Source organism: Mobula birostris, chromosome 2 (genome assembly GCF_030028105.1).
Source record: "Mobula birostris isolate sMobBir1 chromosome 2, sMobBir1.hap1, whole genome shotgun sequence".
Classification (NCBI taxonomy): Eukaryota; Metazoa; Chordata; class Chondrichthyes; order Myliobatiformes; family Myliobatidae; genus Mobula; species Mobula birostris.
Genome location: NC_092371.1, coordinates 96,335,600 through 96,352,047, shown reverse-complemented (window position 1 = coordinate 96,352,047; position 16,448 = coordinate 96,335,600). Strand labels below are relative to the sequence as shown.

Here is a 16,448-nt window from a genome sequence, read left to right as displayed (position 1 = left end):
GGAAGGTTTTAGGAACTCCCGAGATGCCCTGGAACTGGAAAAATTCTAGGGAACATATAAATGCCGTTTTCTCTTTGTCGGCCTCAATCATGGGGATCTGGTAATATCCACTCCTCAAGTCCAGCACACTGAATCACCACACCACTCAGGCAGGCCAGTGTGTCTTCAATCCTCAGGATAGTATATTGGTTAGGGATGGTGCGCCTGTTCAGAGTCCTATAGTCCACAATCGCAACATTAACAGTATTTAACAAGCGAATTAACAATTCATCCAGTGTACGAATATCTACCCCTCGGGTTCAATACTGAGGGTAATCACACAGCATTCAATGGAATCAATCCCAGATGAGCCTCCACAATTGTATCTCTGTTTGGCTAGCAGCTTAATATAGGGATGATAGCCTCTAGCCTGGCCAAACTTAAGAAGTCTCATTTGGGTGGATGCCGTGCGATGTGTCCCCTGTTATAAGTCAGTACCATGAAATAACAAACAGTACACAATATGCGATTAAACGATTGAGCTTTATAATTCTTAATTTGACTATATGGTTAGTAAAGAAACAAAAAAAAAAAGAGAAGGGCCCATTCTAATGAAACAGTCTAATGCGCAAACATTGGAGCTCACTGATACGTGTTGCTGACCTTTGGACCCTCGCTCCAAGTCCACTCCATCCAGCAGTCTAGCAACTCTTTCCATTTGCGTCTTCTCTCCTCATCTCTCCCTGGCAAAAGACCGCGAATTCCTGGCTCCCAGGCACACAAGAAAAAACAACATCCTGCTCATTGGCTACTACGCCCCGTTATCTCTAGTCATAACCCAAACATTGCTGCTACAGAGAAACCATTACCTTAGCAGTAGAGCATTACAGAGAAGCCATTACATTAGCATTGAAACCTTACAGTATGTTACATATAAACAAAACGTCAGCGTGGATATCGGGCCACTGGAAAATGATGCTGGAGAGATAGTAATGGGGGACAACAAAATGGCTGATATACTGATTAAGTATTTTGCATCAGTCTTTTCTGTGGAAGACATTAGCAATACAGAGGGTGTAACAGTGTTATGGTGAATGAATTGCGTGAAGTTACAAAACCTGGAGAGAAGGTTCTTGGGAAACTGAAAGGTCTGAAGGTAGCTAAGTCACCTTGACCAGATGGTGTACACCAGCGGTCCTCAACCACCGGGCCGCGGACTGGTACTGGGCCGCAAAGCATGTTCTACCGGGACGTGAGGAAACGATATGAGTCAGCTGCACCTTTCCTCATTCCCTGTCACGCACTGTTGAACTTGAACATAGGGTTGCCAACTGTCCCGTATTTGCCAGGACATACCGTATATTAGGCTAAATTGGTTTGTCCCGTATTTCCCCTGCTAAGGTAGAACGTTCCTATGAAACCTTTCGTGCTGAAATGGCGTAAAGCAAAGAAGCAATTACCATTAATTTATATGGGAAAAATTTTTGAGCGTTCCCAGACCCAAAAAATAACCTACCAAATCATTCCAAATAACACATAAAACCTAAAATAACACTTAACATATAGTAAAAGCAGGAATGATATGATAAATACACAGCCTATATAAAGTAGAAATAATGTATGTACAGTGTAGTCAGGAAGATTAAGTCAAAACCGATTTGTGGAAAAAAATCGGTGCATGCTCACGTCAGATATGCGCACATCACGCATGTGCACACAGGTGCCCGCGCAAGGCTTCATGATCATAGTAGTCTTTCTCGGGGTAAACACTGTCCCGGGATTTGACTGCTACTTTTGTCCCTTATTTGGGAGTGAGAAAGTTGGCAACCCTAACTGTAAAAGACATGTTGAGGTGAGTTTAACCCTACTTGAACAACCCCCCCCCTCCCCCCAGTCAGCTGGTCCGCAAGAATATTGTCAATATTAAACCGGTCCGCGGTGCGAAAAAGGTTGGGGACTCCTGGTGTGTACACCAGAGAATGCTGAAAGAGATGGCTGAAGAGATCGTGGAGACATTAGTAATGATCCTTCAAGTATCACTAGATTCTGGAATAGTTCCTGAAGACTGGATAGTTGCAAATTACACTCTACTATTCAAGGAGGGAGAAAGGCAGAAGAAAGGAAACTATAGGCCATTTAGTCTGACTTCAGTGGTTGGGAAGATGTTGGAGTCGATTATTAACAATTCGATCTCAAGTTACTTGGAGGCACATGATAAAATAGGACATTGTCAGCATGGTTTCCTGAGCAAAATCTTGCCTGACAAATCTGTTGGAATTCTTTGAAGAAATAAGCAGGTTCGACAAAAGAGAACTGGTTGAATGTTATGTGGGTGGATTTTCAGAGGCCTTTGACAAGATGAGGTTGCTTAACAAGCTACGAGCAATGGTATTACAGGATAGATTCTAGCATGGATAAAGCAGTGGCTGATTAGCAGGAGGCAAAGAGTGGGAATAGAGGGAGCCTTTGCTGGCTAGCTGTTGGTGACTAGTGGTGTTCCACAGGGGTCAGTGTTGGGTCCAATTCTTTTTATGTTATATGTCAATGATTTGGATGATCGAATTGATGGTTTTGTTGAAATGTTTGCTGATGATATGAAGATAGGTGGAGGGGCAGATAGTTTTGAGAATGTAGAGAGGCTACAGAGGACTTAGGTTAAGAAGGAGAATGACAAAGAAGTGACAGATGGAATAGTGTTGGGAAGTGTATGGTCATGCACTTTGGTAGAAGAAATGAAAGGGTTGACTATTTCCTAGGGTTGACAGAAAATACAAAAATCCAGGCGCAAAGAGACTTGGGACTCCTTGTGCAGGATTCCCTGAAGGTTAATTTGCAGGTTGAGTCTGTGGTAAGGAAGGCAAATGCATTGTTGGCATTCATTTCAAGAGGACTAGAATATAAAAGTAAAGATGTAATGCTGAAACTTCATAAAGCACTGGTGAGACCTGCTTGAAGTGTTGTGAGCAGGTTTGGGTCTCTTATGTAAGAAAGGATGTGCTGAAACTGGAGCAAGTTCAAAGGAGATTCACGAAAATGATTCCAGGATTGAATGGCTTGTCATATGAAGAGAGTTTAATGGCTCTAGGCCTGTATTCACTAGAATTGAGAAGTGAGGGATGACCTAATTGAAACCTATCGAATGGTGAAAGGCCTTGATAGAGTAGATGCGGAGAGGATGTTTCCTATGGTGGAACAGTCTAAGACTAGAGGACACAGCCACAGGATAGAGGGCTGTCCTTTTAGAATCGATATGAGAAGGAATTTCTTTGGCCAGTGAGTGGTGAATCTGTGGAATTCTTTGCCACAGGCAGCTGGTAATGCTAAGTCTTTATGTATATTTAAGGCAAAGGTTGATAGATTCTTAACTGGTCAGGACATGAATGCTATAGGGAGAAGGCAGGAGATTGGGGCTGAGAGGAAAATTGGATCAGCTATGATAAAATGGTTGAGCAGACTCAGTGGGCCGAACCACTTAATTCTGCTCCTCTACTGTATTTTATGGTCTTATAACTTGCTATTGAAGTGGATGTAACATTTTCTAAGTGCCGTTTCAAACATATATCCTGGTTGTAGCTCAACACTTCAATATTCCAATTTGCGTGTCTTGATCAGATATTTTTTCTAATTTGACTAGGGAAGTGCTTGCAAGATTGGGTGGTCTGATCGCGTGTATTCCAGATGTTCTGCAGAGCAAAAAATGTCCATTTCGATCTCAAACATTCCAATAGCTTGCCAACTAAAAGCTTTATAGAAATTAATTGAGCACTTTCCTTTGGGAATGTGTTCAAGAACTTTAAACAATGGGTTCAAGGTAATTAGTGAAGTAAAGATTTTCTTCCCAAACTGGTGACTGTCAGTCTTATGTGATACAGGGAGAAACTCTCATCACAAATGAGCACTTGAAGAGTTAGAACTTTCAATGCTATGGCCTGAGAGCTGGGATTTAGGATTAGCATAATTAGTTTGTTTTGACTGACGCAGACAAATTGTGATGAATGCCTTGTTCTGTGCTATGTGCTTCTGATCTATGGAGTAGGTTAGAACATGACCCAACTATAGTTGTCTTATAGTCATAGTCATACTTTATTAATCCCAGGGGAAATTGGTTTTCGTTACAGTTGCTCTATAAATAATAAATAGTAATAGAACTATAAATAGTTAATAATATGTAAATTATGTCAGTAAATTATGAAATAAGTCCAGGACCAGCCTATTGGATCAGGATGTCTGACCCTCCAAGGGAGGAGTTGTAAAGTTTGATGGCCACAGGCAGGAATGACTTCCTATGACGCTCAGTGCTGCATCTCGGTGGAATGAGTCTCTGGCTGAATGTACTCCTGTGCCCACCCAGTACATTATGTAGTGGATGGGAGACATTGACCAAGATGGTATGCAACTTAGACAGCATCCTCTTTTCAGACACCACCATGAGAGAGTCCAGTTCCATCCCCACAACATCACTGGCCTTACGAATGAGTTTGTTGATTCTGTTGGTGTCTGCCACCCTCAGCCTGCTGCCCCAGCACACAACAGCAAACATGATAGCACTGGCCACCACAGACTCGTAGAACATCCTCAGCATCGTCCGGCAGATGCTAAAGGACCTCAGTCTCCTCAGGAAATAGAGACGGCTCTGACCCTTCTTGTAGACAGCCTCAGTGTTCTTTGACCAGTCCAGTTTATTGTCAATTCGTATCCCCAGGTATTTGTAATCCTCCACCATGTCCACCCTGACCCCCTGGACGGAAACAGGGGTCACTGGTGCCTTAGCCCTCCTCAGGTCTGCCACCAGCTCCTTAGTCTTTTTCATATTAAGCTGCTGATAATTCTGCTCACACCATGTGAGAGGAGTGAGTGAATTCTTTAGTCTTGAAAATTTTGAATGCCACTAGCTTTGAAATCTACTGATGACACGTACTCAAGCCTGCTACGTGTCTGCACGTGCTGATCAGTAGACAGAGTGAATCAGTAGCTTCGTTGTACATTGGATGTAAAGCTGCTCTTGATGTTGATAGCTTTCTTCTTTTCCCATCTTTAGAAATTTAACCCTAAGATCTTCAAGAAGAAGCCGCGGAATGGAAGCTCTAATAAACCCAGCTGTCCTTACTGTTGTTGTGCGGTGGGGAGTAAAGACCGGTCCCTCTCAGTTTGGGTAAGTTCTGAGACCTAGATATCTTGGTCTTGGGTTGACGTACCTAGAAAGTGCCCTGACCTTCACAGCCTTGCAGACGTGCTTTTCTTCTGTCTTCCTTTCTTTCACTTTCTCCCCCTTACATGCATAATAGCTTTTCTGCTTCATGAACATGATTTATAATCATAGTCACTAACATTTTGCAATTTTACGAAGGAATATTTGATCTGAAATATTTTCTCAATTTCTTTTACTACAGCTGTTGCATCACCTGCCTACAATTTCCATCTTTTGTTTTAACTTCAGATTTAGAGCTCTTGTAGTGATTTGTGTAATCCAGTACATTGGATCCCCCGGATTACATAAACTTACTTTCAGTTGTGCTTAGTGTGAGCCTCTGCCGTAAACACTGTCCTTTGGCCATTGATTCCAACCCCATATCCTCCCCACCTGCCCCACATACTGAATCAGACTGTTGACTCTTTAGCTGACACTGTGCTTTCCACCCCAGTCATAGTGTGTGTTTCTTTCCCTGTAACATCTCCCTGCTCTACCCATGTACTGCTGAAGATTTTCATCAATATTGTTGTCACCTCCAGATTCTGCTTTCTTCACAATCCTCTGTAAACTGCAGCTCATTCAAATGTTACTGCTCAGTTCCTAACCAGCACAAAATCCAGCTCACTGAGTCTCCCCCACACTTGCTAAGTTGTATTGATTCCCAGATCCCTAATGTCCTTCTGTTTGAATTTCTTCAGACCTTTGATATTCATGTTTGACAGCAGTCCAGGAACTGCATTTCTCCAATACTGGGGAGCTGACTTCCTTCATTCTACAAATGGTCTGCCGCAGTCCAGGCAATAAATCCTGAAATTTTCTCATTATTTCCCGGCTTATTATCTCTTCCCTTTAAGGCACTCCTTATAACTGATCCCTTTGATTAAGCTTTTTACTTTCAATTGGAATTGGTTTCCTTTGTGCTTGGGCATTTGGTTGTGATTTGCTTTTGCCAGTCTTAACTGGATTAGGTAACGGAAAGAAACACCGGGTTGCAGTTTGTGTGTTAATTTGTTGCTTTGTTTCTGCAGCTTACGTGCCTGAAACGCCCCCTGGTGGTGATTCATGAATTATTTGACAAATCAATTATGGATATCTCCTGGTAAGGGTCACATTGGATTGCTCAAATAGTGCTCCATTTCATATGTACTTAATTATATGAGAGTGAAATTCATAATAGTATTGCAATAGAAAATGCGCTGAATTAATTCAATAATTAGAGGAAAAATCATTTTGTAAGATTTTAATTTTAGAATCAATCATGTGTTCCATTTTTGCATGTTTAATTGCTTCTGAATAAGAATAAAATGTCAGCTGATCTGTTCTTCAATCAGTATGACATAATCTAGAAACTGGTCATTTTGTACTTTTGCAAGCCATTTGATTTTGAAAGTATCGCACTTGGCTCGTGCCTAATCTACCAAGCTACATATTTAAAACACGAGACTCTGCGCTGCTCGGAATCTGGAGTGACACACATGAAACACTGGAGTAACTCGGCAGGCCACGGAGCATCAGTGGAAAGGAATAAACAGTTGATGTTTCAGACTGAGACCCATCATCAGGACTGGAAAGGAAGAGGAAAGGAGCCAGAATAAGAAGGTGGAAGGAGGGGAAGGAGTACAAGCTGATAGTTGAGGCCAGGTGGGTGGGGGAGAGGGAATGTTGAGAAGCTGGGAGGTGATAGATGGAACAGGTAAAGGGCTGGAGAAAAAGCAATCTGCTAGGAGAGGAGAGTGGACCATGGGAAAAAGGGAAGGAGGATGGGCACCAGAGGGAGGTGATAAGTGAGTAGCGGAGAATAGGGGAGCCAGAATGGGGAATGAAATAGGGAAAGGTGGGGGGGGGGATTACCGGAAGTTTGAGAAATCAATGTTCATGCCATCAGGTTGCAGGCTACCCAAACGGAATATGAGGGGTTGTTCCTCCAACCTGAGAGTGATCTCATTGTTGCAGTAGAGGAGGTTGTGAACCGACATGTCAGAATGGGAGTGGAGATTGGAATTAAAATGGTTGACCATTGGGAAGTCTTGCTTGTTGTGGATGGAGCGAAGTTGCTCAATGAAGTGTTTCCCCAATGTACATCAGTTCCCAGCGTTGCAAAGGAGGCAACTTTGGAGCACTGGATACAGTAGATGACCCCAACAGATTGCAGATTAAGTGTTGCCTCACTTGGAAGGGCTGTTTGGGGCCGTGGATGGAAGTGAGGGAGGAGATGAAGCCTTTCTATCGCTTGCAGGGATAAGTGCCAGGAGAGAGTTTGGATTTGGGTATCACGGAGGGAGTGATCCCTATGGAAAGCGGAGGGGGGAGATAAAAATGTGTTTGGTGGGTAGAATCTTGTTGAAGATGGTGGAAGTTGTGGAGCATGAGGTGCTGGATGCATAGGCTCATGATTGTTGGGTAAGGAGAAGAGGAACTCGATGCCTATTATGGCAGTGGTAAGATGGGGTGAGGGCGGATGTCTGGCAAGTGGAGGAGATGCAGGTGAGGACAGCATCAGTAGTGGAGGAAGAGGAGGGCATCTCTGATGTTCAGGAAAGAAAGGTCACTCTGGGAACATGTGCAGCGGAGATGAAGGAACTGAGAAAAGAAAATGGCATTTTTACAGTGGACAGTGTGGAAAGAAGTATTGTCAAGATAGCTGTGAGAGTAAGTAGATTTACGGAAGATATCAGTGGATGCTTGTCTCTACAGTAGAGACAGAGAGATCGAGAAAGGGGAGCGAGGTGTTCAAAATCGACAAAGTAAACTTAAGGGCAGTGGAAACATGAGGAAATCTGCAGATGCTGGAATTTCAAACAACACACACAAAAATTGCTGGTGAATGCAGCGGGCTAGGCAGCATCTATAGGAAGAGGTACAGTTGACGTTTCGTGCCAAGGCCCTTCGTCAGGACTAACTGAAAGAACAGCTAGTAAGAGATTTGAAAGTGGGAGGGGGAGGGGGAGATCCAAAATGATAGGAGAAGACAGGAGGGGGAGGGATGGAGCTAAGAGCTGGAAAGTTGATTGGCAAAAGGGATATGAGAGGATCATGGGACAGGAGGCCTAGGGAGAAAGAAAGGGGGAGGGGGGAAGCCCAGAGGATGGGCAGGGAGTATAGTGAGAGGGACAGTGGGAGAAAAAGGAGACAGAGAGAAAAAAATTAATAATAATAATAAATAAATAACGGATGGGGTACAAAGGGGAGGTGGGTCATTAACGGAAGTTAGAGAAGTTAAGGGCGGTGGACATTGGAGGCAAAGTTGATGAAATTGACGAGCTCAGCATGGGAGCTTGAAGCAGCACCAATGCAGTCATTTAAGTAGCGCAGGAAGAGTTGGAGAGCGTTACCAGTGAAGACTTGAAACATGGACTGTTGCATTAGCCAAAGGAAAAGCTGGCATAGCTGGGGCACATTCAGGTGCCCATGGTTGGTTGGTGGGGTGGGGGGGAGTTCTAAGGCCTCTGTGTTTCATTCGTACTGCAGCCCAGCGCTCCTTCCCTACTTCCTTTTTCTTAAGAAGGAACTGCACTTGCGTCCGGGGTCCGCCAGTTTTGAGGATCAATAGATCTTAAAAATCATCCTAAAGCAATGTTGCTTATTGATGACATGAGCATCGGTTTCTCTAACTTACGGTAACTTCCCCCCTCCCCCTTCCCATTCCCACTCTGGTACCCCTCTTACCTCTTCTCGTCACCTGCCTACATTTCTCTCTGGTTCCCCCCCCCCCCATCCTTCCCTTTCTTCCACTGTCCACTCTCCTCCTATCACTTTCGTTCTTGTTCACCTCTTCACCTGTTCCTCCTATTGCTTCCCAACTTCTTACTTCATCCCCCTCCCCCACTCACCTGGCTTCATCTATCACCTTCCAGCTTGTATTCCTTCCTCTCCCCCCACTATCTTATGCTGGATTCTTCCCCCTTCCTTTCTGGTCTTGAGAAGGGTCTCAGTCTGAAACGTTGACAGTTTATTCCTTTCCATAGATGCTACCTGGCCTGCTGAGTTCCTCCATCATTTTGTGTGTGTTAACCTAGATATTCACTCTGCCCACTGTCTGCATAATATGGCTGTAAGGTGTACCTTTCTAAAATGCTCAGCAGTACATGTGACAAATAAAGCTAATCTGATTTTAAAGATAGATTGGGAATATTTGGAACCTATCTCATGTGGGATGCAATTTTATCAGATTTCCTTTCCACATCCTTATAATTATACTTGTGGCAGGAACCATATCATGTGCCTCAGGTACTGCTGGTGTTCCTTAGCTGGTAAGGAGGAAAATGACTAAGGAAAAGTATCTGATGAGAGGGTGAGGTAAACAAGTTAATTGCTTGATGAAATCTTCTACTGCTGCTGCTTTGCTTCTGTAATCCTTCTGGATCATGCCCTGGTTTTGTGGATTCTGAGGTGGCTGATGTCAGTATGGTAAGTACAGATAGGCAGGAGGATGTAATTTGACATTGTTTACTCCTTTCACAGTTTACTGTATGTAGGGCCGCTGTGTGCTCCCGATGCAACACCTCGAGGTTCTCAATGACTCCTCCACTTTGGTCAGTCATGGGCCATACAGACTCAGGAGTCCAATGCGATGGGGCTAAGAAGGCAGATAGCATATTATCATTTATTGCAAGAGGGTTGGAGTTTAGAGGTACAGTAGTATGGCCACAACTGTAGAGTGTGTTGGTGAGGCTAACACCTGCAGTGCTGTGCAGTTCTGATCCCCTTACTTGAGAAAGGATATTGGAAACAGTCCAAAAGAAACTCACTCAGCATTTTCCTGGGAATGAAAGTTTTGTTGTCTTGAGCAGCAAAACAAGTTAGATCTGTATTTTTCGCAGTCTGGAGGAATGAAATGTATAATATCCAAAGAAGGCATGAATTGGGTAGATGTTGAGGTGTTCTCACTAAAAGAAGAAGCTCAAATGAGGGGATCTGTTGCATAAACTCTTTTCGGCTTCCAGCCAGGTCCAGGTGTTGAGTTTAACTAACGTTTCGATGGCTAACTCCGCCATCTTCATCAAGGACGAAGCCTAGGCATGTCAAGTCCGGTGGTATATATCAGGGGTCTCCAACCATTTTTGCACTGCGGATCGGTTTAATATTGACAATATTCTTGCGGACCGGCCAACCCAGTTTGGGAGGGGGGGTGCTCAAGTAGGGTTGCCAACTTTCCAACTCCCAAATAAGGGACAAAAGTAGCAGTCAAATATGGGACACTTGTGTTGACCCCGAGAAAGACTACCATGGCCATGAAGACTTGCACAGGCACCTGTGTGCGCATGTGTGACGTGCGCACACATGACGTGCGCATGCGTATATGTGCTGATTTTTTTTTCCTACAGATTGGTTTTGGCTTATTCTTCCCGATTCTGTTAAGCAAAACTACACTGTACATACATTATTTCTACTTTATATAGGCTGTGTATTTATCATATCATTCCTGCTTTTGCTATATGTTAGTGTTATTTTAGGTTTTATGTGTTATTTGGTATGATTTGGTAGGTTATTTCAAGTTCAACAGTGCGTGACACGGAATGAGGAAAGGTGCAGCTGACTCATATCGTTTCATATCGCCAAATCATATCATTTCCTCGTGGCCCGGCAGCACATGCTTTGCGGCCCGGTACTGGTCTGCGGCCCGGTGGTTGGGGACTACTGGTATATATGCTCAGCTCCTGTCGTCCATCCTTTCTGACTGGTTACATCTCAAGCAAACAGGTTTCTGCTGTCCCACCTTGTTTAAAATTGTATTCTAGTTCTTACTTAGAGCGAGACCTTCATCTTTGTTGAAATTCTTATTCTCTCATCTTATTTAAATGGCTTCCTTCACCAGGCAGTCCCAAAAATCGTTGGTGTGGCACAGTGGTCCTGTACCATCGAAGTCAATCCTGTGGTCGTTGCACATGCAATGTTCTGCTACTCACGGTTTGTCTGAGTGACCCAAACAGATAAGCCTTCTATGCTCCTTGACACGGGATTACACTGTGTACCTCGTCTGGTTGATGTGCGCTGTTCCGCACGCACGGGGAATCCTGTGAACGGCAACTACCCTGAGACCTGGGTCACCTTTGACCCCTGTTAGCTGGGATTTGAGGATGATATTTATCTTGTATTTCTTCAGGATCTTGGCGATGCTTCCAGAAACTGTGGAAATATATGGAAGATAGGCAGATGGAAAAACCAGGAAACCCACCACCGAGGAGGAGCTTGTAGCTAGTTTGTCATCGAAACATTGGTTAAAATCAACACCTGGACCCAGCTGAAAGCCCGAGAAAAGTTTGTGTGTCACACACGCTGTGAAAGCACTGGATCCTTTCTCAAAGGATGTGTTTATTGATTTGGGGGTGGTTACTTAAAACTTAGATACTTAGCAATTTTTCTCACAGATGGTGTTAAATCACTGGTATTTTCCACTCCAGAGGGCTTTAGTGTCAAAGCCGCTGGATGTATTTAAAGAGGAAGTATTTTTTTTCAAAGATTGCGAATTGATATGGAAAAGATTTGGCCTGAGGCGGATCAACCATGATTACTTGGAGGGGTTGAGGGGCTGAGTGGCGGACTCCTGCTCCTATTTTCTTACATGCTTATGTTTTTATGCGATATTTAAATTATACTGGAGTAAGACGAGAAAGTCAATGACCAACATAATCCGAGGATGTGTTAGGGCAGCCCGCAAATGTAATCATGTTTCTGGCAACAACGTAGCATGTCCACAAGTTACTAACCCCAATCCATACGTCTTTGGAATGTGAGAGGAAACCAGAGTGCCTGGAGGAAAGCCATGCGTCCACGGGAGAACATATAAACTCCTTACCGGCAACAGCGAGAATTGAACCCTGATCACTGGGACTGTAAAGCCTGTACGCTACTGTGGTACCTTCGCTTGGAATTCTTAGTGAGCACTTTCACTACCACAGCCACCTTCTTATCGTCCAGGTTCCTTGATTCTATCATGTCTAAGATGGGTCTGGTGATATTCAGCAATGTTTAGCAGGCAGCTAGCAATTCGACTAACTATTTTACTAAATATACTTTTTTCTGGACTATGATCACTGCAGTCCGCAGTCTGTAATTTCCCTTTGGGAGATGTGCTTTTGAGTAATCTGAACCATCAGGTTTTTTTAATGGGATCCTGAAGGATTTGGCAAACTGGACTCTTGAGAATGCAGGTTCAGCTGCGGCCATTGCTGGAGCAGACTTTAGACTGGATTGAAACTTGGGCCCCATTGGAGAGGTGGGGCCAGGGCCTGAGAGCGAAATACAAACCAATGTTTAGCTGATGTAAGTGCCGAACCAGATTAAAAAGATCAAGGCATCAAGGTTGAGGGCAGCAGAGGAACTGCTGTTCAGTTCACTACTCCGTGTCTTAGTTACCAAAGTACTGAACTGATTCTGCAACTCTGGTCTGCAGCCATTGGGTTCCTGGACTGGCTGCACTCGCCTTAGCGCGGAACTGGCTCCATTGCTTTCGAGAACTCTAGTTCATGTTCTGTGTATTATTTGTTTACCTTTTTATTGTTTCCACAATTTTTTTCCATACATTGGGTATTTGATGGTCTTTGTTGTGTGGGGTTTATCATGGATTTTATTGTGTTTGTTTTGTGGCTGCCTGCAAAAAGATGAATCTTAAGGTTGTATATGGTATACATTGATAACAAATTTACTTCGAACTTTATTCAACCAGAAAGACATGACTGTTACTCTGCAGTGCAATCTCCGTATGTGACAGAACTTGTGTAACTAAAGTAGGTTTTATTGTATTTGGGTGTTTGATAGTCAGTTCGCATTTAAGGATTTGTTTCACTGCAATAATGCTGCCTGGCCTGCTGCGTTCACCAGCAACTTTGATGTGTGTTCCTATACTTGTGTGGTTAGATTTATTTAGAATTATGATTTTGCTTCAAGATATCTGAAAGTATGCTACTCTTGCATGCAATCGTACTGTGGTTGCCTCTTCCTCAAGGGTCTCTTACTATTACCAATTAATAGATATTACTAATTACTAAACTCATTAAGGGAAAAATTAAAATAATTTGTTTCCTATTTGATTCCATTGTATATTGCACCAGGAAACTGTTTCAAATAAATTCTGTGAACTGTTCATTTTTGCCACATCAATTTATCCAGTTTATATGTAAATTGAAACTCCCAGGACGTTTGCATTTCCTTTTTAAAGGCTGTTATTTCATGATTGATTGTAATAAAGTAATAAAGTGCTCCTACAGGCTCTTTTGTCCTTCCTAATCCCACTACTGTATTTCTAACATTTCAGATTCTAGTTCCTGATAAGTATGACTACCTTTCTTTTCTGTTTCTTCACTGTTACCTTTTATGATCCATTTACTCCCTGTACTGAAATGCTACCTCCAGCTTTCCAGCTGTTCTGGCACTGCTTTCATGTCAATCTCAATTTCTTTTTACATCATATTTGCACTCATTACAAATTGTTAAGAACATCCCTTTTACATCCATGAATTAATTTTACTTGTGTTTGTAGATGACCCAAAGTGAAGAATGTCTACTTTTCAGATATTCTGCATTGATCGGGGAAGTTGGCAGGTAGTTGGTAATTTGAGTGCAAAATGTTGACTTTGAAGGTGTTAAATATGTAGATATGTCTTTTTACACCAGGACTTTAACAGGTTTGGGATTGCTGGTGTGCTCAATGGATGGAACAGTGGCATTTCTGGATTTCTCACAGGAAGAACTGGGTGATCCACTGACTGAGGAGGAGAAGGTAATAAAAGCTGGTTCTCCAGCTGTACAGAAGCATCAAATGTGTGCTTGCAGTCTCAATTGGATGCAAATGACAAAATTGCTTGTAAAGTGGTCATGTTATTTACGACAGAGAAAGAGTAATCTTCAAGCAAAGATGTAATAATAGTGATCTAACTTTCTGAAACTAATAATGTTTCTCTTGAGTTTTGAAGCAATCACAGAAGAAAGTGAATGATAACATAAAGTAAAAGGTGGAAGACAAACCTGAAAGTAGAGTAAAAGGTGGAAGATAAAAAATATTAACAACAGCTTATATCCCTTCTCTTAGAGTGACAACATGAAAAGAAGCTTTTAGAATAAAATAAATGTAATATTTCTGCAAATGTGCTTGTTTCCTAATGAGTGATGTTCTTTTATGATGGATCACTGAAGTTTTGACAGGAGTAGATATTTTGGGTGCCCTTATGTGGAGTTGCTTATTGGACAAGTTGTAGACCATCATTTTCTACAAAGCTACATGCAAGCAATTAATCTCCTATGCTGTCTTAGTCAACCATGTTTAAGGCAAGGAGCAAATTAAATGCTTCGACAAATGCAGTCAAACTGTGCCACAGGCCTCATGTAGGTAGAGTTTTATAGTGTAGTATTCACTGATGCCTAGTTCTCACATCTTGTGCTAAGATTATGGATCATTCAAGCTGCTTACCTCTGTGACCCTCAACACTTCTGCTGTTTCTTCAGACTAGGCTCAACACTGTTTATACTGCAGTTTGTAATGTGCATGTTGGGTGTCATTTCATGTGGACATTTGGGTTTTTAAATTTTGTCATTTATACCTGTAGAGTGAATTACATTGGATGATTTGTTAACAGTGTGGATAATTGGTTTACTATGGTCACATGTAAGGAGATATAGTGCAAAGCTTTTGTTTTGCATGCCGTTCATCACAAATCATTTTATTATGTCAGTACATTGAGGTAAAAGCAATAATAGAATGCAGAATATAGTCTTACAATTCCAGAGAACGTGCAGTGCAGGCAGACAATAAGATGCAAGCCATGATGAAGTAGGTCAAGAATCCATTTTATTGTACAAAAGGTCTGTTCAGTAGTCTTATAAAAGTGGAGTGGAAGCAGTCCTTGAGTTTGGTAGTATGCCAGTTAAGGCTTTTGTATCTTCTACCTGATGGGAATGAAAAATGTAGGTAGAATCAATGGAGAGGAGGGCTGTTTCTGTGATACACTTGGCTGCATTCACAACTCTCTGCAATTTCTTGTAGCCTTGAGCAAAGCAATGGCCATACCAAACTGTACAACTACAGAACACTAAATGCTTTTTATATATGTTACTGGAATATGTGGTTGGGGTTAAATTTTTGTCCTACTTATGAAATCTTAGTGGGGGTGAGGTGGGGGAGAGAGCTCAACAATGCTGCTGGATGACTGAAGTTAACCTCATACACATTCTTGTTTATAATACTTTTTTCACTAGTAAAGTTAACGAGGGCAAAATTTAATATTCCCATGTTATGCATTTTTTTCATCCATTTCAATGCAAGCTGTAACATTATTTTGAGTTAAGATCACAGTTTCCATAAAAGAGCATAAATCATTCAGTGCCCACTGATGTTGCACTTGCCTACTTAAGATTGCTTCATGTTGTCGAGAGAACATAACTCAATGGGAGCAGCATTAAATTTGGTTACTAGAATATTAAAGATTTCCCTTTAAGGCATATTATAACTCTTTACCTGCTTGGTGACCCAAATATTTTATTATTTTTCCTCTGCCTTACAGAACATGATTCACCAGAAGACTTATGGCAAAAGCTTAGCCATTACGACGGAGCAGCAGCTGTCCACCACTATCATCGAGAATCCCGAGATGTTGAAGTACCAAGAGCAGCAGAAGCAGTTACAGGAACAGAAGAATGCACTGGCTTCCAGAGAGCTGATGGCTCCCAAACTGCCGAATATGCTGAATGGAGAGAGCTTGGAGGACATTCGAAAGGTAATGGATGAGAAACCGCCTCTTGAGAATTGAAATTTAAATTAATCCTGCCGATGCTTTTGTGTCACGGGTTTGAATATTGCAGTGCAGTGCAAAAAGTGCTGGAGGAACTCAGCAGAACAGGCCACCAGTCTTGATGAATGGTCTCAGCCTGAAATGTCGACTGTTTATTCCCTTCATAGATGCTGCCTATTCTGCTGAGTTCCCTTCAGTATTTTGTGTGTTGCTCTGGATTACCAGCACTTGCAGAATCTCTTGTGCTTTTGAATATTGCAGCGATGGTTACAGCTGGTACCCAGGGAGACTCTCAGTTATGGGGCCTGAAGCAGATGTGTCTTTATAACTCATTGCTGTTTGTGATTCACTGAAATACACTCAAATGTTTCATGTGAATACAGTTGGTGTTCACCTCTGCTCTTTCAGTACCTGCAATATTTTTATGCTAAAAAAGGGTTTTATATTTTGGTTTAGCAAAAATCTTTTGCGCTCTTTTCAGTGGCCACGTTAGTTGACACACCAACCTAAAAGTGAGAAATTTGAAATAGCACTTTAATATGGCTTCAATTAAT

At 42.4% G+C, this 16,448-nt stretch overlaps 1 protein-coding gene across 3 annotated transcripts in view; it reads left to right on the top strand.

The window, feature by feature from the left end:
- Positions 1–16,448, top strand: part of hira (histone cell cycle regulator a) — a 140,805-nt gene that overhangs the window by 61,441 nt on the left and 62,916 nt on the right. For all 3 annotated transcript variants that reach the window (XM_072245413.1, XM_072245421.1, XM_072245430.1), the window contains 4 exons: positions 5,018–5,131; positions 6,199–6,269; positions 13,784–13,889; positions 15,667–15,879. In XM_072245413.1, coding sequence (XP_072101514.1) covers positions 5,018–5,131; positions 6,199–6,269; positions 13,784–13,889; positions 15,667–15,879 — 504 coding nt within the window. The remainder of the gene's footprint in view (positions 1–5,017; positions 5,132–6,198; positions 6,270–13,783; positions 13,890–15,666; positions 15,880–16,448) is intronic.